This window comes from Eulemur rufifrons, chromosome 30 (assembly GCF_041146395.1).
Source record: "Eulemur rufifrons isolate Redbay chromosome 30, OSU_ERuf_1, whole genome shotgun sequence".
Taxonomy (NCBI): domain Eukaryota; kingdom Metazoa; phylum Chordata; class Mammalia; order Primates; family Lemuridae; genus Eulemur; species Eulemur rufifrons.
Genome location: NC_091012.1, coordinates 113372107 through 113389873, shown reverse-complemented (window position 1 = coordinate 113389873; position 17767 = coordinate 113372107). Strand labels below are relative to the sequence as shown.

General features: G+C 33.3%; 1 protein-coding gene across 1 annotated transcript in view; it reads left to right on the top strand.

The window, feature by feature from the left end:
• Positions 1–17767, top strand: part of CFAP47 (cilia and flagella associated protein 47) — a 541061-nt gene that overhangs the window by 381014 nt on the left and 142280 nt on the right. Inside the window, exons 62-63 of the mRNA XM_069464301.1 lie at positions 1885–2056; positions 6351–6512. Of these exons, the coding sequence (XP_069320402.1) occupies positions 1885–2056; positions 6351–6512 (334 nt within the window). The remainder of the gene's footprint in view (positions 1–1884; positions 2057–6350; positions 6513–17767) is intronic.

Sequence of the window (17767 nt, the reverse complement as noted above, 5' to 3'; positions counted from 1 at the left end):
TTATACACATATTTTTAGAAACTTGCACTTATTTCCTTAAAATTGTGAGCTATGTTTATCATAAGGCATTGATTTTATCAAATAATCAGATCATAATTAACTTAGACTGGTCTCACTGACTTAGCTCTTATCAACCCAGTGTACATGAAAAGACCATGTAGGTTCTTTCCAAATTAAGAACAGCAAAACACATGTTTCTTACCTGATAGTATAATATTTCAAGTAAAATGTAGTGACTCTAATAGATCAACTTTAAAACATAATAAAGAATAACAATTTATCATGATTTCATCAAATCTGATTCTTTCTTCCTCCTTAAAGGCTCATATCAAATTTTCATATGGTTCCTACTTGCTCCAGCCCTCGCCTCTTAGCTGATAATCATGACTGTATTTTGTACCAATGGACCTTCTGATGAATGGAATTATGAAATACACAGTGACAGATCCCTATAGGGGATTCAATGCTTCTGAAACTAAAATTAGCTTCCCATTCTCTAGTTTCATTCTGAAACCACCATTCTCAAAAAGGCTTCAATAATTAAGCAAAAACAGATATAGATCTCAACTACATACAAGATTTGCTTTTGAAAATCTTTATTATGTTATTTGAATGCAATGGAAATTTCATTTCCATAAAACATCTAAAATTCTTAAATGTTGTTTTCTCTGTATGGATTATGGCTTCCTCTGGGACATTTCCATATTCCATTTTCAGAACAAATAGACATACTATACACAGACACATTCATTTTGGTACATCAAAGAATGATTATTTATAAGAACAGAAATTTCTGATTTTGTCAACAGGATGAAAACCAGTAATTTAGGAGGTCAGAGATTTATTTTTATGTGTAGAAAAATAATATAAAGGAGACCTTGTGAGTATGGGAGTCAGTCTGCTACATTTTACGTTAATACGATTTGGTGAGGTATCATTAAATATGACTTGAGCTTGTTATAGCCAGACTATTTTTCAGAATTCAATACCAGAAATTAAAATTATTAATATCTACTTCTAAAAAGTGGTCTGGTGTCTCTTAGGATTGCTTAAAGAAAGGTAGCCATTAGTTTTGAATTAAAATAATGGAATGCAAGGATCACTTTTACCTTTACACACCAGAGACAGGCTTTAGAAATTAAGTCAATTCATGATTTTCTAACCTCTCTTCCATGATCCACATGCAACAAACTTCTAAGTGTGTGATTTGGGCTCCTTACATGTAAATGGAGAGTAAATTTAATATATATTTGTACCTGTCATCTATATGCTAATTTTGGATTTAAGATATGTTTCGTGTGCAGTGAACAAAACTTTACTATTACTTTCCATTGGTAACCTCCTGCTTAAGGCAATATTTGTTAACCATATTGTCTATAATATTCTAAGACTAAAACATTTTTTTAATCAAAATATACCAGAAATTGAAAATCGTGCTCTAATAGTTTGGAATGCTATTTTAATATTATTTAAACTTAATTTAAATCAAATTTTACACCTTTCTGCATAAATTTCTTTAAATGTCTGTAGGTTTTTAATACAATTATTATACAGAGCCAATGTTATTATTTTTATTTCATTGTTAATGTTGATTATTAATTTCCATTTGGTTTTTTCTTTTTCCATAAACCTGAATTTTAAAGATTTAAGTATGGTGAGAATTGTCTTGCATATTTTTTAATATTCATTTATTTATTAACCTTTTAACAAAAATATACTTTATATCATTGTATACCTGGCAGTGCACTAGAAATTATGAATATAAAGCTAAATAACATATATCCTCTCCCCTCCTCTAAACACCTGTGCATTAGTGTTGACACTGATGTTAAATCTATGCATATCTAATTAAATTGAATTATATTTTAATCTTGATTTTCCTAGAAATGCCTAAAAAACGTGAATTTGTGTACGAAATTCAATTTGAATCTGAAGTTATGGAGTCTCACTTGGAACCCCGTGTGGCTTTATATTTGATCAATAAATCTTATAGTACCAAGGATGAAATGATAACGTTGATCTTCACTGTGGTATTTACACCACAGAAACCATTGAGGTAAACCTGCTTTCCTTTCCTTTTTCTTTAAACAATATTATTACTATTTTAAACCAAATGTTGATTTTCTTTCTGTTTTTTAATATTTGGGTTATATTACTTTTTCGATGCTGTTGAGAGAAATATTTGGGGCTAGATTATTTCTAGCTACAAAAAGCTATGAAAAGTATTCTGATGAGAAAAAGAATAGTCTAAATGATTGGAAATCTAAGGTATCCTTCAAGAACTGTGAGCTCCTAAGGTCATTAGGGTATCATATTAATGAAAGAGAATAGTCTATTTTGTAAAATTAAAAAAAAAAAACTGACCTGGTACTGTACAAAAGCAGCATATTTATTGACACTACTTCTCAGAACCAATCCAATGATGAAAATATCTAAGCTATGTTTTACATTGTAGCTGCTTTCATTATCTTTTACCACTCAATACCATAACCTTACACGTCCCTCAGTAAGGTATAAGTGAATCTGTGAGAATAGTGGGCTTTGGATGTCTGTCTTGGGGGAAACCTCATCCATTGTTGTTATATTTACATTTTGGACAATTGATACTTACTACCTGTAAATACTATATGATATTTCATTCTGAAATAGAGCGTTATTTGTGTCTAAATGCAGGGATACTTGTTACAACCACAATGTACACAAAGTACATGACAGCCTGGCAATGAAAAAACAATTCAAAGTATTACTTGTGCTTTTAATCTTTTCTAAAGTTCAACTATGTATTAAATGTATCAATGCATGTAAAGTGGCTGTGAATATGTAGTCCAATAACTAAAAGATACCAAGGCCATCTTCAGGAAGCAGTAATAAAATCAAGCTACAAGAAGAAAGTACACTATAAACATCAACATTACATCTTTTTATCATTTCTTCCATTTTCATAATTTTCTATGTTTGTTAGTATTTTTTCACATTTAGCTTTGTATTATGTTAATTTAATCATATGGACATTACCAATAGCAACTAGAAGGGGAACAATGTTATCATTGGTAAATATGAGTGGAGCCAATGTGAATTTATACTCGTTGAAAATTTTGTGGATCTAAAACTTCTTGGTGAATATTAGGGAAAACGATTTAGGACAATTTTTTACATGATTCATGAGTTTCTGTGAGTGTTGCTTGATGTTCTGATGTAGTTTAATGATTCCATTTTGTGCACATATGTATATTTCATTACTATCATTCCTTCTTCCATATGTACAGCCATACATCATATTAATGTCAGGGATACTTTCTTAGAAACACATGATAAGGCTATTCTGTGATCGTGCAAATATCATACAGTGTACTTACACAAACCTAAATGGTGTAGCCTACTGCACACCTAGGCTATATGGTATAACTTATTGCTGTAGGCGACAAACATGTGTAATAATGTAGGCAATCATAACACAATGGTAAGTATTCATGTATCTAAACATATCTAAACATAGAAAAAGTGCATTAAAAATATGGTATTTTAATCATGTGGGACCACCATTGTATATATGTGGTCCATCATTGACTGAAACGTTGTTATGTGGCACATGACTATATCTGGGATAAGTCATTACAAGAGATATAAGTAAGAAAACCCAAAATAAAACCAGTAGCTTTGAATCACCTAAAGAACAAGAAAATAATTAAACCATGCTTTACTTAGATAATTAAATTAAGTATTAAATTCAATTCTTCTCTTTTTGGTTGGCAAGCTAAGGAGAACAAATTTTCATGTTTTGGTAAAAAGAAAATACTGGGTGATTTTTCACATTCATGCTTTCACAGAACACCATATAAAAATAATGGTCAGTGTCCTAAATTATGGTTTTACAAAAAAAAAATACAGGAAAATTATTCCTTTGGGCCTTTCCTTTCAATAAAAATCAAGAGCCTAATACAAAAACTCAGGAGATCAATAGTTAATATTGTTATGAATCAGTCTGATGATCCTAACTTAACACAGGTGTAAACATTATTTTAAATAGAGAAATGATAGATTTCATTTGTCTTTTGGTATCTTCAGAAAAGCTAATTACCTTAGCTTGACATTTTCCTAGAACTTTTACCTGCTTAAGAGCTAAACAGAATAACTCCAAAGTTCTATTTCACAGTTTTAGAGGGACAACTTGGAATAAAAAAATATTAATATCAATATATGCATTGTTATAAATCTACAGTATTGACTATGAAATCGTTCACTGTGTCATCCCTGAAATTGCATGATCTTCTTCCCTATGTGTCAAAAAAGTTGACTCAGCAACTTTTCACTAACTCAAAGAATTGGTCTGTTGAATAGAATTATTCAGCATTATTTATTTAAACTTGTTCATTAATTTATTTTTTAAAAATTAATAACGACAAAAGAGAAAAAATTATTTTACTGCTGAAGTATATAGTCTAGTGATAGTGATAGAAAACAGAAAAATAAATGTATAGATAAGCAGACAAATTTCAGATTGTCCTAGGAAGGAAATAAATAAGGGGAAATAGGCTGCTATAAAAGATGTACATCAGATAAGATGGATAGTTAGGCTTCCATAGAGTGATGTCTGAACCAAGACCTTATAGATTAGAACAGCTGGAAAGAGCATTTGAGGCAGAGAAAATAATAAATGCAAAGGCCATGGAACAGGAAGTGTTTGGCATGAACAATGAATATTAAGAAGGCCAACGTTTCTCTAATTCAGTGAGTAAAGGAGGAAGTAAGTTTGGAGAGTTTGGCTGAGATCTGATCCCATAGGATCCTGATGCTATGAGTTTGTCTTTTATGTTAGAAACAATAGAAAACTATTGAAAGATAAATATTTGGGGAAACTGATTTAGGACAACTTGTTTACATAATACTCAAAATTCTGTAAGTGTTGGGTGATGATCTTAACAATTGTATTTTGTGCATATATGTATATATTCATTTACATCTGCCACTCCTTGTTCCAAATGTATTTGGGCTGGCTCACTGGAAGATAAAGAGTTAAATATTAATTAACAAAACACTAAAATAAAACAATAGCTCTAAATTATGAAAGTCTTCTCCTCCTTGTAAAGTGGCAAAAGTAGAAGCAGGAAAATCAGTGCTTGAAATAGTGCTCTTGAAATAGTGCAAAGAGAGGCATATAGTTTCTCTTGCAAAGGCAGAAGAATGTGAGAGAGGTATAGGTTTACAGTTTACATTTTGGATAAGTTTAAGATGATACATCCGTTATCATTGGCTAAGATATACTACATAGTATTAGATTGTTTCTGTGCAACACACTTTATTTTTACCAGCACCCTATTGAAAAAAACATTTTTAAAATTTTGCTCTCAGTTTTTTTGATCGTATAAACAATGCAGTAATGAATATCTTTACACATGACACTTCTTGAAATCTTAGAGGCGTACATGCAGGGGAAAGTACTAATAGTGGAACAGCAGGTTTACTGTGTGCACCTTTCAAATTTGGTAGGATATTGTTCAATTGCTCCCTAAAGGGTTGAGTAATTCTACAGTCCTACCTATGAAGAATAAGAGTTCCCAGAACTGTTCTTTCTGACTGTTTTAGGTAAGAGGCTTGTGATTTCATTTGCTAATCCTGACTTATGATATTATAACCACACCACTACATGAGTTACATTCACCCTAAGCAAGCAAACAGATAACCGTTCCACAACTCCAAGTACTGCCCTATTTCTTCATGCTTTGTCACAGCTAAATGCTTTGAAAGTCTATCTCTACTTTCTTCCTTTATTCAACTGCCACTCAATTATATGCTATTCTCCAAGGTGTACATGGTCTTACCAGTTGCAATTTAATTTTCAAAAAGCTTCAATTTGTCAATTATACGGGCCTTTGTAGGTATCCACAGAAAATATAATTTTTATATGTGAAGCAAGAGTTGAAAAGACTTTCTCACAGTGTTTTATTTTGACATGAAGTACCCAAATGGAATATCTACTAGTATAAATCTTGAATTCATTTGCCAAATTTACCCTTAGTTTCTTAGGTACATTAACAACATGGTATGTTGGTTAGAGAAAATTTGCAGAATCCATTCTGCATAGGTTACTGCTTCTTCAAAAATAAATAGTAGATGAGATACCCTACAAAATAATTACCTCAAAGGGAAAATGATAATACAAACTATGACCTAAAAATTATTCCTACAATGTAATTAACAGCCATCTATATTTTTAAAGAATTAAACATCCCAGTGTTTTTGCTGAAACCACCAAGTTTACTTACATTTTGACCTTAGATATTAATTTGCTATATTTATTCTCTTTGCTTGTTTTGATGTAGTGTCTTTTAAAATCTCTTTTTATATTCAAGGTCTAACATTATACTGAAAATAGAGTGCATAACATTTGGGATCTGGAAGTTTCCCATAACGTTGGTTGCTACTGAGCCTGATGTGGATACTGTCATCAACATTGTAGGAGTTGGTTTATTTAAGGAGTCTATTGTTGACTTTAGGCTGACAAGTCAGACAAGGTAATATATCGAATAAAACTATATAAGTGCTTTTGTGAATATAATTTATGCTGAACTGTGAAACAAAATTTAAGATGGAAAATCTTACAGGTCATCTTTTGTTGGTTAAGCCAGAGCAGTATTGCCTCTCTGACTCAAAGCTTTATAGATTACATAAATTTTTATTTAAAAATTTTATTTAAAAAATAGGGTCTACAAAGTGAAGACCAAAAAGAGAAGAAACAGTAAATAATTAGAAATTGAAATTTAGGATAATATTTCTATTTGTTTTTTCAGAGGATGTTTCAATGTATTTTTTCAAAGATAGATGGATTTTTCAGTAAATTTTAATGGTGTTGAAATATCAAATGGTTCAACTAAGTAGAAATGATTGGGTAATCTACATTGATTCCATGTTCTGTCTTACTTTTCTGTTTAACCATAGCTGTCTTTGTCATACCTGTGATAACAGGCAGCATGAAGTAATACTTTGACGTATCTCACGTGCAAAATATATTTTTACAGCTTTTTGAGGCATAGTGCACATGCCATAAAATTCAACCATTGTAAGTGTACATTTCAATACTTATAAAAAATATTATAGAGTTTACAATCATAATCATGTTCTGGATTTAGAATTTTTCCATTTCCCTCCATGTTTTCCTCAAGCCCCTTTGCAGTCAACTCCCACTGCCAGCCCAGTCTCCTTCAGCCACTGATTTGCTTTCTGTCTCTGTATCCTTGCCTTTTCTGGATATCTCATATTTTAAAAATCACATAATATGTAGTCTTTTGCATGTGACTTTCTACACTGTTCTTACCTAAAGTTCAGTAGTTTTCATGAATAAGCACCTCTCTGTTGTATACATTTGGTCCATTTCCAGAGTACTGAAATAGTTGTTTTTAACAGTTGTTCAGGTTTATGTTTGCTGTAGGGGAAGAGGATTTGTTTATCTGACCCAGTCAACTGGAAGAGAATCCTGTACAATATATTTTAAATACACTATAGTTGCATATAAATGCTCTCTGAATTTTTATATTTAAAGTACTAAGATCTGATGCTAATTACTCTAATTTTCTTCAATATAGGCTTAGTATAGGTTAGATCCCTTCTTATTAAGGGTAAGATTGTACACTCAAGAAAGAGAGCTAAACTTTAATGAATGGAGAAAGAAGGGTTTCATGTTACTGGGTCTTAGCATATTCCCTATTTATGCTACATAAGACCTGAGAAGTAGGAATATGAGAAGAAAACATTAAACTTATTGGTTTTCTTCATTTCTAAAACTGATAACTTATCTTTCTGTGTTTCACGATGGCTCAGGCTGCTCCCCATATTTACCATAAAAATGAGCTTTACAAAGATAGTAGGTATGCATGAATGCATTCTACGTATTTAGGTCAAAATGAATAATGAAGAATTAAATGTACAATCACCTGTTGTATTTGGAGCCAGATAACGTAAATCTTTATAGACAGGGTGACCACAAAATGCACTGTTCAAACTTGAACCTTCTTGAGAATGAAAGAGGACTGAATTAATAATAATTAGGCTTGGGAACAGAGTAAACTGGGACAGATGTGAGCAAACCAGCACTTACTGTCACTGTTCTTATAGGCCATGGCAAGGTGTTTGCTGTTTATCCAAAGAAGAATGGAAAGTCATTAAATCAGAAGAGTGATATATTTAGAAAAGAACATTTAGCTGAAATGTGTAGAAAACAAATAAGAAAATGATAGGAGTGAATAGAGGTAGACTAGTTAGTTGGCTAATGCTGTTTTCCAGAGGTTGCTTGGACATTTTGCAGGGGAAGTGAAAAGGCAAAGTGGATAGACTGGACAGCCTTTACAGAGGTAAACTCAATTGAATTTAGTGATGGATTTGGGGGTCAGGATGTTCCACCTTACTACAGAGTATTCAATCATAAGTCAGAGGAGTCTCTATAATGTAGAAGGAATCATAACATCGAGTGGAGGTTGGACTATATGACCTGGAATTTCTCTTACAGTTTGAAAATATGGTATTCTGGTGAAAAAAAATGTTGATTTTATAGTCAAATGGAATTATAAATAAATTCTTGCTTAACCACTAATACCTGTGTGACGTTCAGCTACATATTTTTGCTTCTCTGAGCCTCCATTTCCTCATTTGTAAAGTGGGGATGACAAAGTATACCTCATAATGTTGCTGTGAGGATAAATGATGTAATGCATATAAATTGCTTAGCGCAATGCCAAAATCTTTGTAAACGTTCAGTAAATGATATTATTATTATTATGTATTTTTTCAGATATTTGATCAACCTGATTATCTAAAATCAAATAGTGGGAAAGGCAAATATTTTTTGATATTAATTATCCTATATTTTCATGTCCAGAGAGAAACTTCTGGTTATGTATACCCCAAATGAGTATTTCACAGAGGTAAAACCCTTCTTAGTTCTAGAAAATCTGTGAATCAAACTAGCTTTGCATCTGTGAGTCCTATGAACCTATTTTCAGTACAATTATTCAGTTCTCAAGGTCCTATTTTACTAATAGAAAAATGAGTTGCTCTTAGTTTTTTTAATGTGGAAGAATGTTGTACAGTGTATTTTGTGCCTTCCTGAAACAATAGATCCTGAACAGAGCAGTGTCGAACCCCTTTTTATACTAAATAATATCCTCCCCCAATAAGTAGCTCATAGACTTTAACTGTCATGGAAAGCATAGCATAGAATGTATCATATTGTAAGAAAATTCAGAAGTATTTTCCAGAGTAACTTTATCATTTTACATTCCCACCAGCAATGAATGAGTGATACAGTTTGTATGCATCCTCACAAGCACTTATTATTATTATTTTTTAAATTTTAGCTATTTTAACAGGTATATAGTGATACAGCATTTTGGTATTGATTTACATTTTCCTAATGGCAAATTGTTGTTGAGCAACTTTTCATGTGCTTACTCACCATGTGTATCTGCTGTTTGGTGAAATATCTACTCATTTCTTTTGCCCATATTATAATTGTGTATTTTTTATTTAACTGTTGAGTTTTGAAAATTCTTTGTATATTCATGATATTTCAACCTCATAGCAGAATTGTTTTGTGATGCAGAAGTTTTTTATCTTGATGCAGCGCAAGTTATTTTTTCTTTTATGTAACATGCTTCTGTTGTAGTATCTAACAACTCTTCACCTAGCACTAAATCTCAAAGATTTATCCTATGTTCTCCTTAAAAAATTTTAGAGTTTTACATTTCAAACATTTTATCATTTCAATGATATATTTTATTTTATTTATTTTTGTTCAAAAAGGAGGTTCATTAATAGGAAAACCATGTGAAGGTGGGGAAAGGGTTCAAACTTTGAAAAGGTTGGAGGAGGACATTTTCCTCAGACAGAATTTCCTCTAGGCAATGCTGACCTCTTCCTCTAACACTTGTGAACCATTTTGGTCTTCAACCTAAGATGGAAGATCACTTTTATTATTTTTTTATTTTCAAAATATTAAGGGATGTAAATGTTTTTGTTACATGGATACTTTATATAATGCCCAAGTTGAGTCTTTCAGTGTGCTCATCACCAGAATAGTGTACATTGCACCCAACAGGTAAGATTTTACCCCTCACTTACCCTCCCGCCCTCCCCCTTTCTTGGATTCCAATGACCTCTACATCTCTTTGTGACCGTGTGTGCCCGCCATTTAGCTCCCCTTTATTAGAGATTACAGGTAGTGTTTGTTTTTCCACTCCTGAGATATTTCACTTGGGATAATGATCTCCAGTTTCATCCAAGTTGCTGCAAAAGACATTATTTCATTCCTTTATATGGCTGAGTAGTACTCCATGGTGTGTGTGTTTGTGTGTGTGTGTGTGTGTGTGTGTAATATTTCTTTTAGGAATCTCCATACTATTTTCCATTGAGGTTGTACTAATTTGCAGTTCCACCAACAGTATATAAGCGTTTCTTTCTCTCTGTGTCTACACCAGCATCTATTGTTTTTTGACTTTTTAATAATGGCCATTCTGATGGGTAAGGTGGTATCTCATTGTGGTTTTAATTTGCATTTCCCTCATGATTAATGATATATTTTAAATTAATTGTTGTGTATGGTAGAAGGGTTAGGCCTAGGATCATTATTTTTCCTATGAATGTGCAGCAAACTTTGATAAAAATACTATCCTTACTTCATTGAATTGCTTTAGCAACTTTGTCAAAAATCAAGTGGATGTATTTGTGTCTGTCTAATTTTGGGCATTCTACTTTGTTCTATTTATCTTCTGCCAATACCACACTTAGGTAGAGTGATTCCTCTCACTTTATTATTACTTTTCAAAATTGTTTTAGCTATTCTAGTTCTATTACTTTTCTATATAAATTTTAAAATAACCTTATCTAAATCTATAAAAAATTATGTTTTATTTTGAAAGAAATATATTAAACTCATAGATCAAATTGTTAATATTAGATATCTTCACTCAACTATTTACCATACTATATACTTTACTATATTTATAATACTATATTATACCATATATGGTATGTTTCTCCATTTATTTAGATCTTCTTTGATTTTTTTTCATCAGTGTTTTATAATTTTCAGGTTATAAGTCTTATACAAGTTTTGATGTATTTGTACCTAGACATTTCCTTTTTGGAGTGATTATAAAAGATACTGTATTTTCAGTTTTCATCTTCACACATTTATTGCTAGTATATTGAAGTGCAATTGATATTTGTTTAGTTCATATACTCTGAATTTTCTGGACAGTGACTTGTTCAATAAGCATTGTTTTTTATTCCTTGGCATTTTCTACTTAGACAATCATGTTTTCCACAAATAGGGACACTTATATTTCTTCATTTCCAATCTATATGACTGTTTTGCCTTTTATGCCTTATTGCACTGTCTAGGACTTCCAGTACTATATTGAATGAAGGCAATGTGAGTGGATATTACTGCCTTTTTCCAAACTTAGGTGGAAAGCATTCAGTCTTTCACCATTATGTACGATGTTATCTGTAGGATTGTTTAAAGTGATTTACATCAAGTTGAGGAAGTTATTCCTTTCCATATTCGTTTCCTAGGGCCACAGTAACAAATTACCATAAACTTGGTGGCTTAAAACAACAGAAATCTATTCTCTCACGGTTCTGGAGACTAGAAGTCATAAATCAAGATGTTGGCAGAGCCTTGCTTTCTCTCTAGTCTCTAGAGAATAATCTGGTCTATGAATAACTTGCATTCCTACCAGCAGTGTGTGAATTCCCTTTTCTCTGCATCCTTAGCAGCATTTATGTTTTCTCTTTTGGATAATAGCCATTCTAACTAGGGTAAGATGATGTCCCATTGTTGTTTCAATTGGCATTTCTATGATGATTAGTGATTTCAGCATTTTTTTTCATATGCCTTTTGAACATTTGTATATCTTCTTTTGAAAAATGTCTATTCAGATCTTGTGCCCATTTTTTAATGGCATCAGGGTCCTAGTTGCTCCTTTGAACTTAGGCTATGAGCCGCAGGGATACTGGTGCTTCAGGCACCCATGTGAACTTAGTGGAATGAAGGTGGGGCCTCAGGGAGGAGGGATTCAGTGGCTACTGGCTTCTAGGGCAGAACATACTCCAAATTTGGATCCAGTTTCAAGAGGGTGTCATGCCATAGCAGCTTATGTGGTAGGATGCCAAGTGGTTTCTTGCTCTGGGGGAATGTAGCTGCATGGACTCCCAACAACTGTCCATACTGAACTTGGAGCCTGTGAGGACTGGGGGACCCCTCTGTAGACATGATTGCTAGGGTGTGTGGCAGTGGTGGAGACCACTCAGCTTATCTTTTCCTAGTAAGAAGAAAGTCCACCCTGGCTCCAATCTACTCCTGGCAGGGGAGACAGTGTGGCAGAGGCAGGATGTCTCGTCCCCTCTCTATGGAGCTATTCTGGGCTTCTGTGCTCTACAGAGGTTTTCAGTGTTTCCCTGGTGCTCTCTAGCACACTTCCTCATTCACTTTAGTTGAAACATAATTGTTTATTTGTTGTTTTGGTTCCTTTTAGGGGGGTACTTCAGTGTTTCATAGTTCTCCCTGTAGAGGACTTTCACCTCCTTAGTTAAATATATTCCTAGGTATTTTATTTTCTTTGTTGCTGTTGTGAAGGGTACTGAGTCTTTGATTTGGTTCTCAGTTTGGCTGTTGTTGGCGTATAGGAATGCTACTATTTCTGTACATTGATTTTGTAACCTGAGACTTTGCTGAATTTGTTTATCAATTCCAGTAGTCTCGTGGCAGAATCTTTGGGGTTTTCTAGATATAAGAGCAGATCCTCCAAACAGAAAATAAACAAAGAAACAATACATTTAAACAGAACTCTAGAACAAATGGACCTGACTGATATTTACAGAACATTCTACGCAAAAACCACAGAATATATGTTTTTCTCATCAGCTCATGGGATATTCTCTAAGATTGACCATATTCTAGGCAAAAAGCATGTCTCAAAAAATTAAAAAAAAAAATAGAAATTATACTATGCATCTTCTCATGCCACAGTGGAATAAAATTAGAAATTAATTCCAACAGAAACTCTCATCTCTACACTAAGTCATTGAAACTAAACAACCTTCTGCTGAACGATTATTGGGTTAAGGAGGAAATTAAGATGGAAATCAAAAGATTCTTTGAACTAAATGATAAAGGAGGCACAAGTTATGAAAATCTGTGCGACACAGCTAAAGCAGTTCTGAGAGGAAAATTTATATCCATAAATGCCTACATCCAAAAGACAGAAAGATCACAAATCAACAATCTAATGAATCGTCTCAAAGAACTTGAAAAGGAGGAGCAAACCAACCCCAAACCCAGCAGAAGAAAAAAATAACAAAGATCAGAGCAGAACTAAATGAAATCAATAATAAAAAGCTATACAGAATATTAATAACACAAAAAGTTGGTTCTTTGAAAAAATAAACAAAATTGTTCAGGCCTTTTGATAGATTAACAAGAAGCAGAAAAGAAAGGACTCTAATAAACTCCATCAGGAATGAAAAAGGAGAAATTGCAACTGATACCATGGAAAAACAATATATCACCTATGAGTTCTATAAAAACCTCTATGCACATAATGTTGAAAACATGGAGGAAATGGACAAATTCGTAGGAGCACACAGCCACCATAGGCTCAATTAGGAAGAAATAGAATTCCTGAACAGACCAATATCAAGTACTGAAATTGAAACAGCAATAAAATACCTTCCTAAAAAGAAATGTCCTAGCCCAGATGCTTTCACATCTGAATTTTACCAGACCTACAAAGAAGAACTGGTGCCTACCCTGCAGAAACTATTCCACAACATTGAGAAAGAAGGTATCTTCCCCAATACATTTTATGAAGCCAACATTACCCTGATACCAAAATCAGGACAGTATGCAACAAAAAAAGAAAATTACAGACCAATATCCCTTATGAATATAGATGAAAAAAATCTCAAAAAAATCCTAGCAAACTGAATTCAGGTGCTTATCAAAAAAATAATCCATCTCAACCAAGTGGGCTTCATCCCTGAGATGCAGGGATGGTTCAACATATGCAAATCTATAAATGTAACTCACCACATAAATGGAAGCAAAAACAAAGACCATATGATCCTCTTAATAGATGCAGAAAAAGCACTCAACAAAATTCAACACCCTTTTATGATGAGAATGATTAACAAAATAGGCATAGACAGTACTTACCTAACAATGATAAAAGCCATATATGACAAATCCACAGCCAACATCATACTGAACAGGGAAAAACTGAAAGCATTCCTGCTTAGAACTGGAACCAGAGAAGGTTGCCCTCTATCACAGCTTCTATTCAACATAGTGCTGGAAGTCCTAGCCAGAGCAATCAGACAAGAGAAGGAAATCAAGGGTGTCCAAATGCGGGCAGTAGTAAATAAAACTTATGAGAAATTTGATTTCCTTATTTTTTTCTGAATGTCTTATTTTTCACTTATGTCTGCCATTTGTGATAACATTAAAAAAGCATTTCTCTTGAAAGTAAATGAACATTACCAATTCACAAAAGCCTATGATGTAAATCTTAGCAAAGGAGAGTACACCATCTCCTGGCCACTATCACTAATCACAACTCAGTTTTGGTAGAGTATAAGAATTAGAAACGAATGGTTTCCTAATAGTATAAGCTAACTATTTTCTGAAATAGTAATTTTGGATCATGCTACATAGAAATTTCATGTTATAAAATGAACATCTACTGTGGATGGGGATTTTGATTAAAATGACAAAATGATAGGGCATGTTTGTATGTATAGACACACACATATATGTTTGCATTCATATAAACACACATATATACATACATATAATTTAAGAAATCTTTAGTGAATCATGCTGCTCACATTGTTTAAACCTTCTCTAATTTATCAACTGTCTTACACCACAGCTGGTTCTCCATTTGTTTCTAACAATAACAATAAAGCTACTGTCCTTTAGAAAAAATGATGACATATAAAGAAAATTTTATGAAATTGTTTTGTAAACAGTTTTCTCAAGGACTTTCCACTGACTGAAATAAATAGATTTCAAATGCTTCAGATGGAGGAAAAAAAAGTGTTTTTAAAGTCTTCAGAAAACCACTAAAATGTAATGGAAATTTTTCCCCTTTGGAAATTTTGTATCTCTCCTTCATGCATTAGCATCATCTCTCTAGAGTCAATCAATATTTATCTGTGCAGCTACTTCAATTTTCTGAACACTATTATTTTTACCTTAGAGAATGGCTGCCATATTTTTGTCACAAACATATGGAAGGCAATATTTCCCCAGATACAGTTATCTATTATGCCTAATAATATGTTTATTGAGAAAAAGAACTGAAAATAATTTGTAAAAATCAGAGCTGTGTCAAATGTAGCATAATATGAGCCCACTTAAGTGATTATTCATGATCACCACAGTTTTCTTATTTCTTGGTTTTCCCTACCGAAGAACAACACAATAATAACAATAGTAAATGTTTTTTGTAGCATGTGAATATTTTCTGCCATTCTGTAGGTTGTCTGTTTGCTCTCGTGATAGTTTGCTTGGCTGTAGAGAAACTTTTTAATTTGATCAGGTCCCATTTATTTTTCTTGTTGCTATGATTGCCTTTGGGGTCTTCTTCATAAATTCTTTGCCTAGGCCAATGTCTGTAAGAGTTTTTCCAATATTTTCTTCTAAAATTCTTATAGTTTCATGTATTAAGTTTAAGTCTGTTATCCTCTGTGAGTTGATTTTTCAGAGGTGAAAGATGCAGGTCCTGCTTCAGTCTTCTACATGTGGCTATCTAATTTTCCCAGCACCATTTATTGAATAGGGATTCTTTTCCCCAGTGTATGTTTTTGTCTGCTTTGTCAAATATTAGATGGCTATATGAGGATGGTTTTATATCTGGGTTCTCTGTTCTGTTCCATTGATCTATGTCTCTGTTCTTGTGCCAGTACCATGCTGTTTTAGTTACTATAGTCTTGTGGTATAGCTTGAAGTCTCGTAAATTGATGCCTCCCAATTTGTTCTTTTGGCTTAAGATTGCTTTTGCTATACGGGGTCTTCTCTGTTTGTATACAAAGCATAGAATTATTTTTTCTAGATCTGCAAAAAATGATTTTGGTATTTTAATAGGGATTGCATTGAATCTGTAGATCACTTTGGGTAGTATAGACATTACAATCTACATAGAACTCAGGAAAATCAGCAAGAAAAAATCAAGCAACCTTATTAAATAGTAGACAAAGGACATGAACAGAAACTTTTAAAAAGAAGGTACACTAATGGCCAATAAACATATGACAAAATGTTTAACATCCCTAATCATCAGGGAAATGCAAATCAAAACCACAGTGAGGTATCACTTAACTACCGTGAGAATGGCCTTTATCAAAAAGTCCCAAAACAATGAATGTTGGTGTGGATGTGCAGAGTTAGGAACACTCATACACTGCTGGTGGGACTGCAAACTAGTACAACGTCTGTGGAATGCAACATGGAGATACCTTAAAGAGCTACCAGTAGAACTACCATTTGATCCAGCAATCCCATTACTGGGTATCTATGCAAAGGAAAACAATACATTCTATAACAAAGACATCTGCACTAGAATGTTTGTAGCAGCACAACTCACAATTACAAAGATGTGGAAACAGCCATGTGCCCATCAATACATGAGTGGATTAAGAAAATGTGGTATATGTGTACCATGGAGTTCTACTCAGCCACAAAAAACAATGGTTGTCTAGCACCTCTTGTATTATCTTGGATAGAGCTGGAGCTCATTCTACTAAGTGAAGTATCACAAGAATGGAAAAACAAGCACCACATGTACTCACCATCAAATTGTTATTAACTGACCAACACTTATGTGCACATATAGTAATAACATTCATTGGATGTTGGGCAGGTGGGAGGGGGAAGGAGGGGAAGGGTATATTTACACCTAATGGGTGGAGTGAGCACTGTCTGGGGGATGGACACACTGGAAGCTCTCACTTGGGTGGGGCAAAGGCAATATATGTAACCTAAACATTTGTACCCCCGTAATATGCTGAAATAAAAAAAAAAGAAAAGTAAATGTTTGTTGCATATCTACTAAGTAGCATATATAGAATTATGTAATTTTTATGCTACTACCAAGTAGATATCACTGTCTACAATTTACCTAAACACACCACACACAAACACACCCACACCCACACAAACACACACACACACACATCTCTTTACACAATCACAGTGAGGAATGAAGTAAGTTCCAGACTTGGTAGTGCTTAGTGGGTAGGGTATATATTTAGGTAAGATGCCTCAGCTTCTGCCTCCCCTCTCTCTGATCTTGTCTCAACAAAGAAACCCTTATTCTCATCCCTACCCCAACTTGGTGTCCTGTGAAGCTCAGATTCAGCCCATTCTGAACTGTGGTAGGCTAATAAACATGGCAGACTCTCCCATATATATTTTCAATATCAATAGCCCTGAGAAAGTTATTAGACATTCCTGCTCCTTTAGAGAGTTATATTCAACATTAGCTTTGGCAGCTATGTTTAGAATAGGTATCCTAATGGGAAGTATAATAAAGGAAGGGATAATTTCTATAAATATCTATCATTATTAAGGTCTAGAATTCTCCTATCAGCCTTATCCTTTTGGATTAAGGTTGTTATTTTTAAACCATACTCCACTATTCCTACTCCCAGCCCCCATGCCCCATCAACACACACAAACAAACTCTTAGTATTGCAATAGAGAAATTCCATTTTA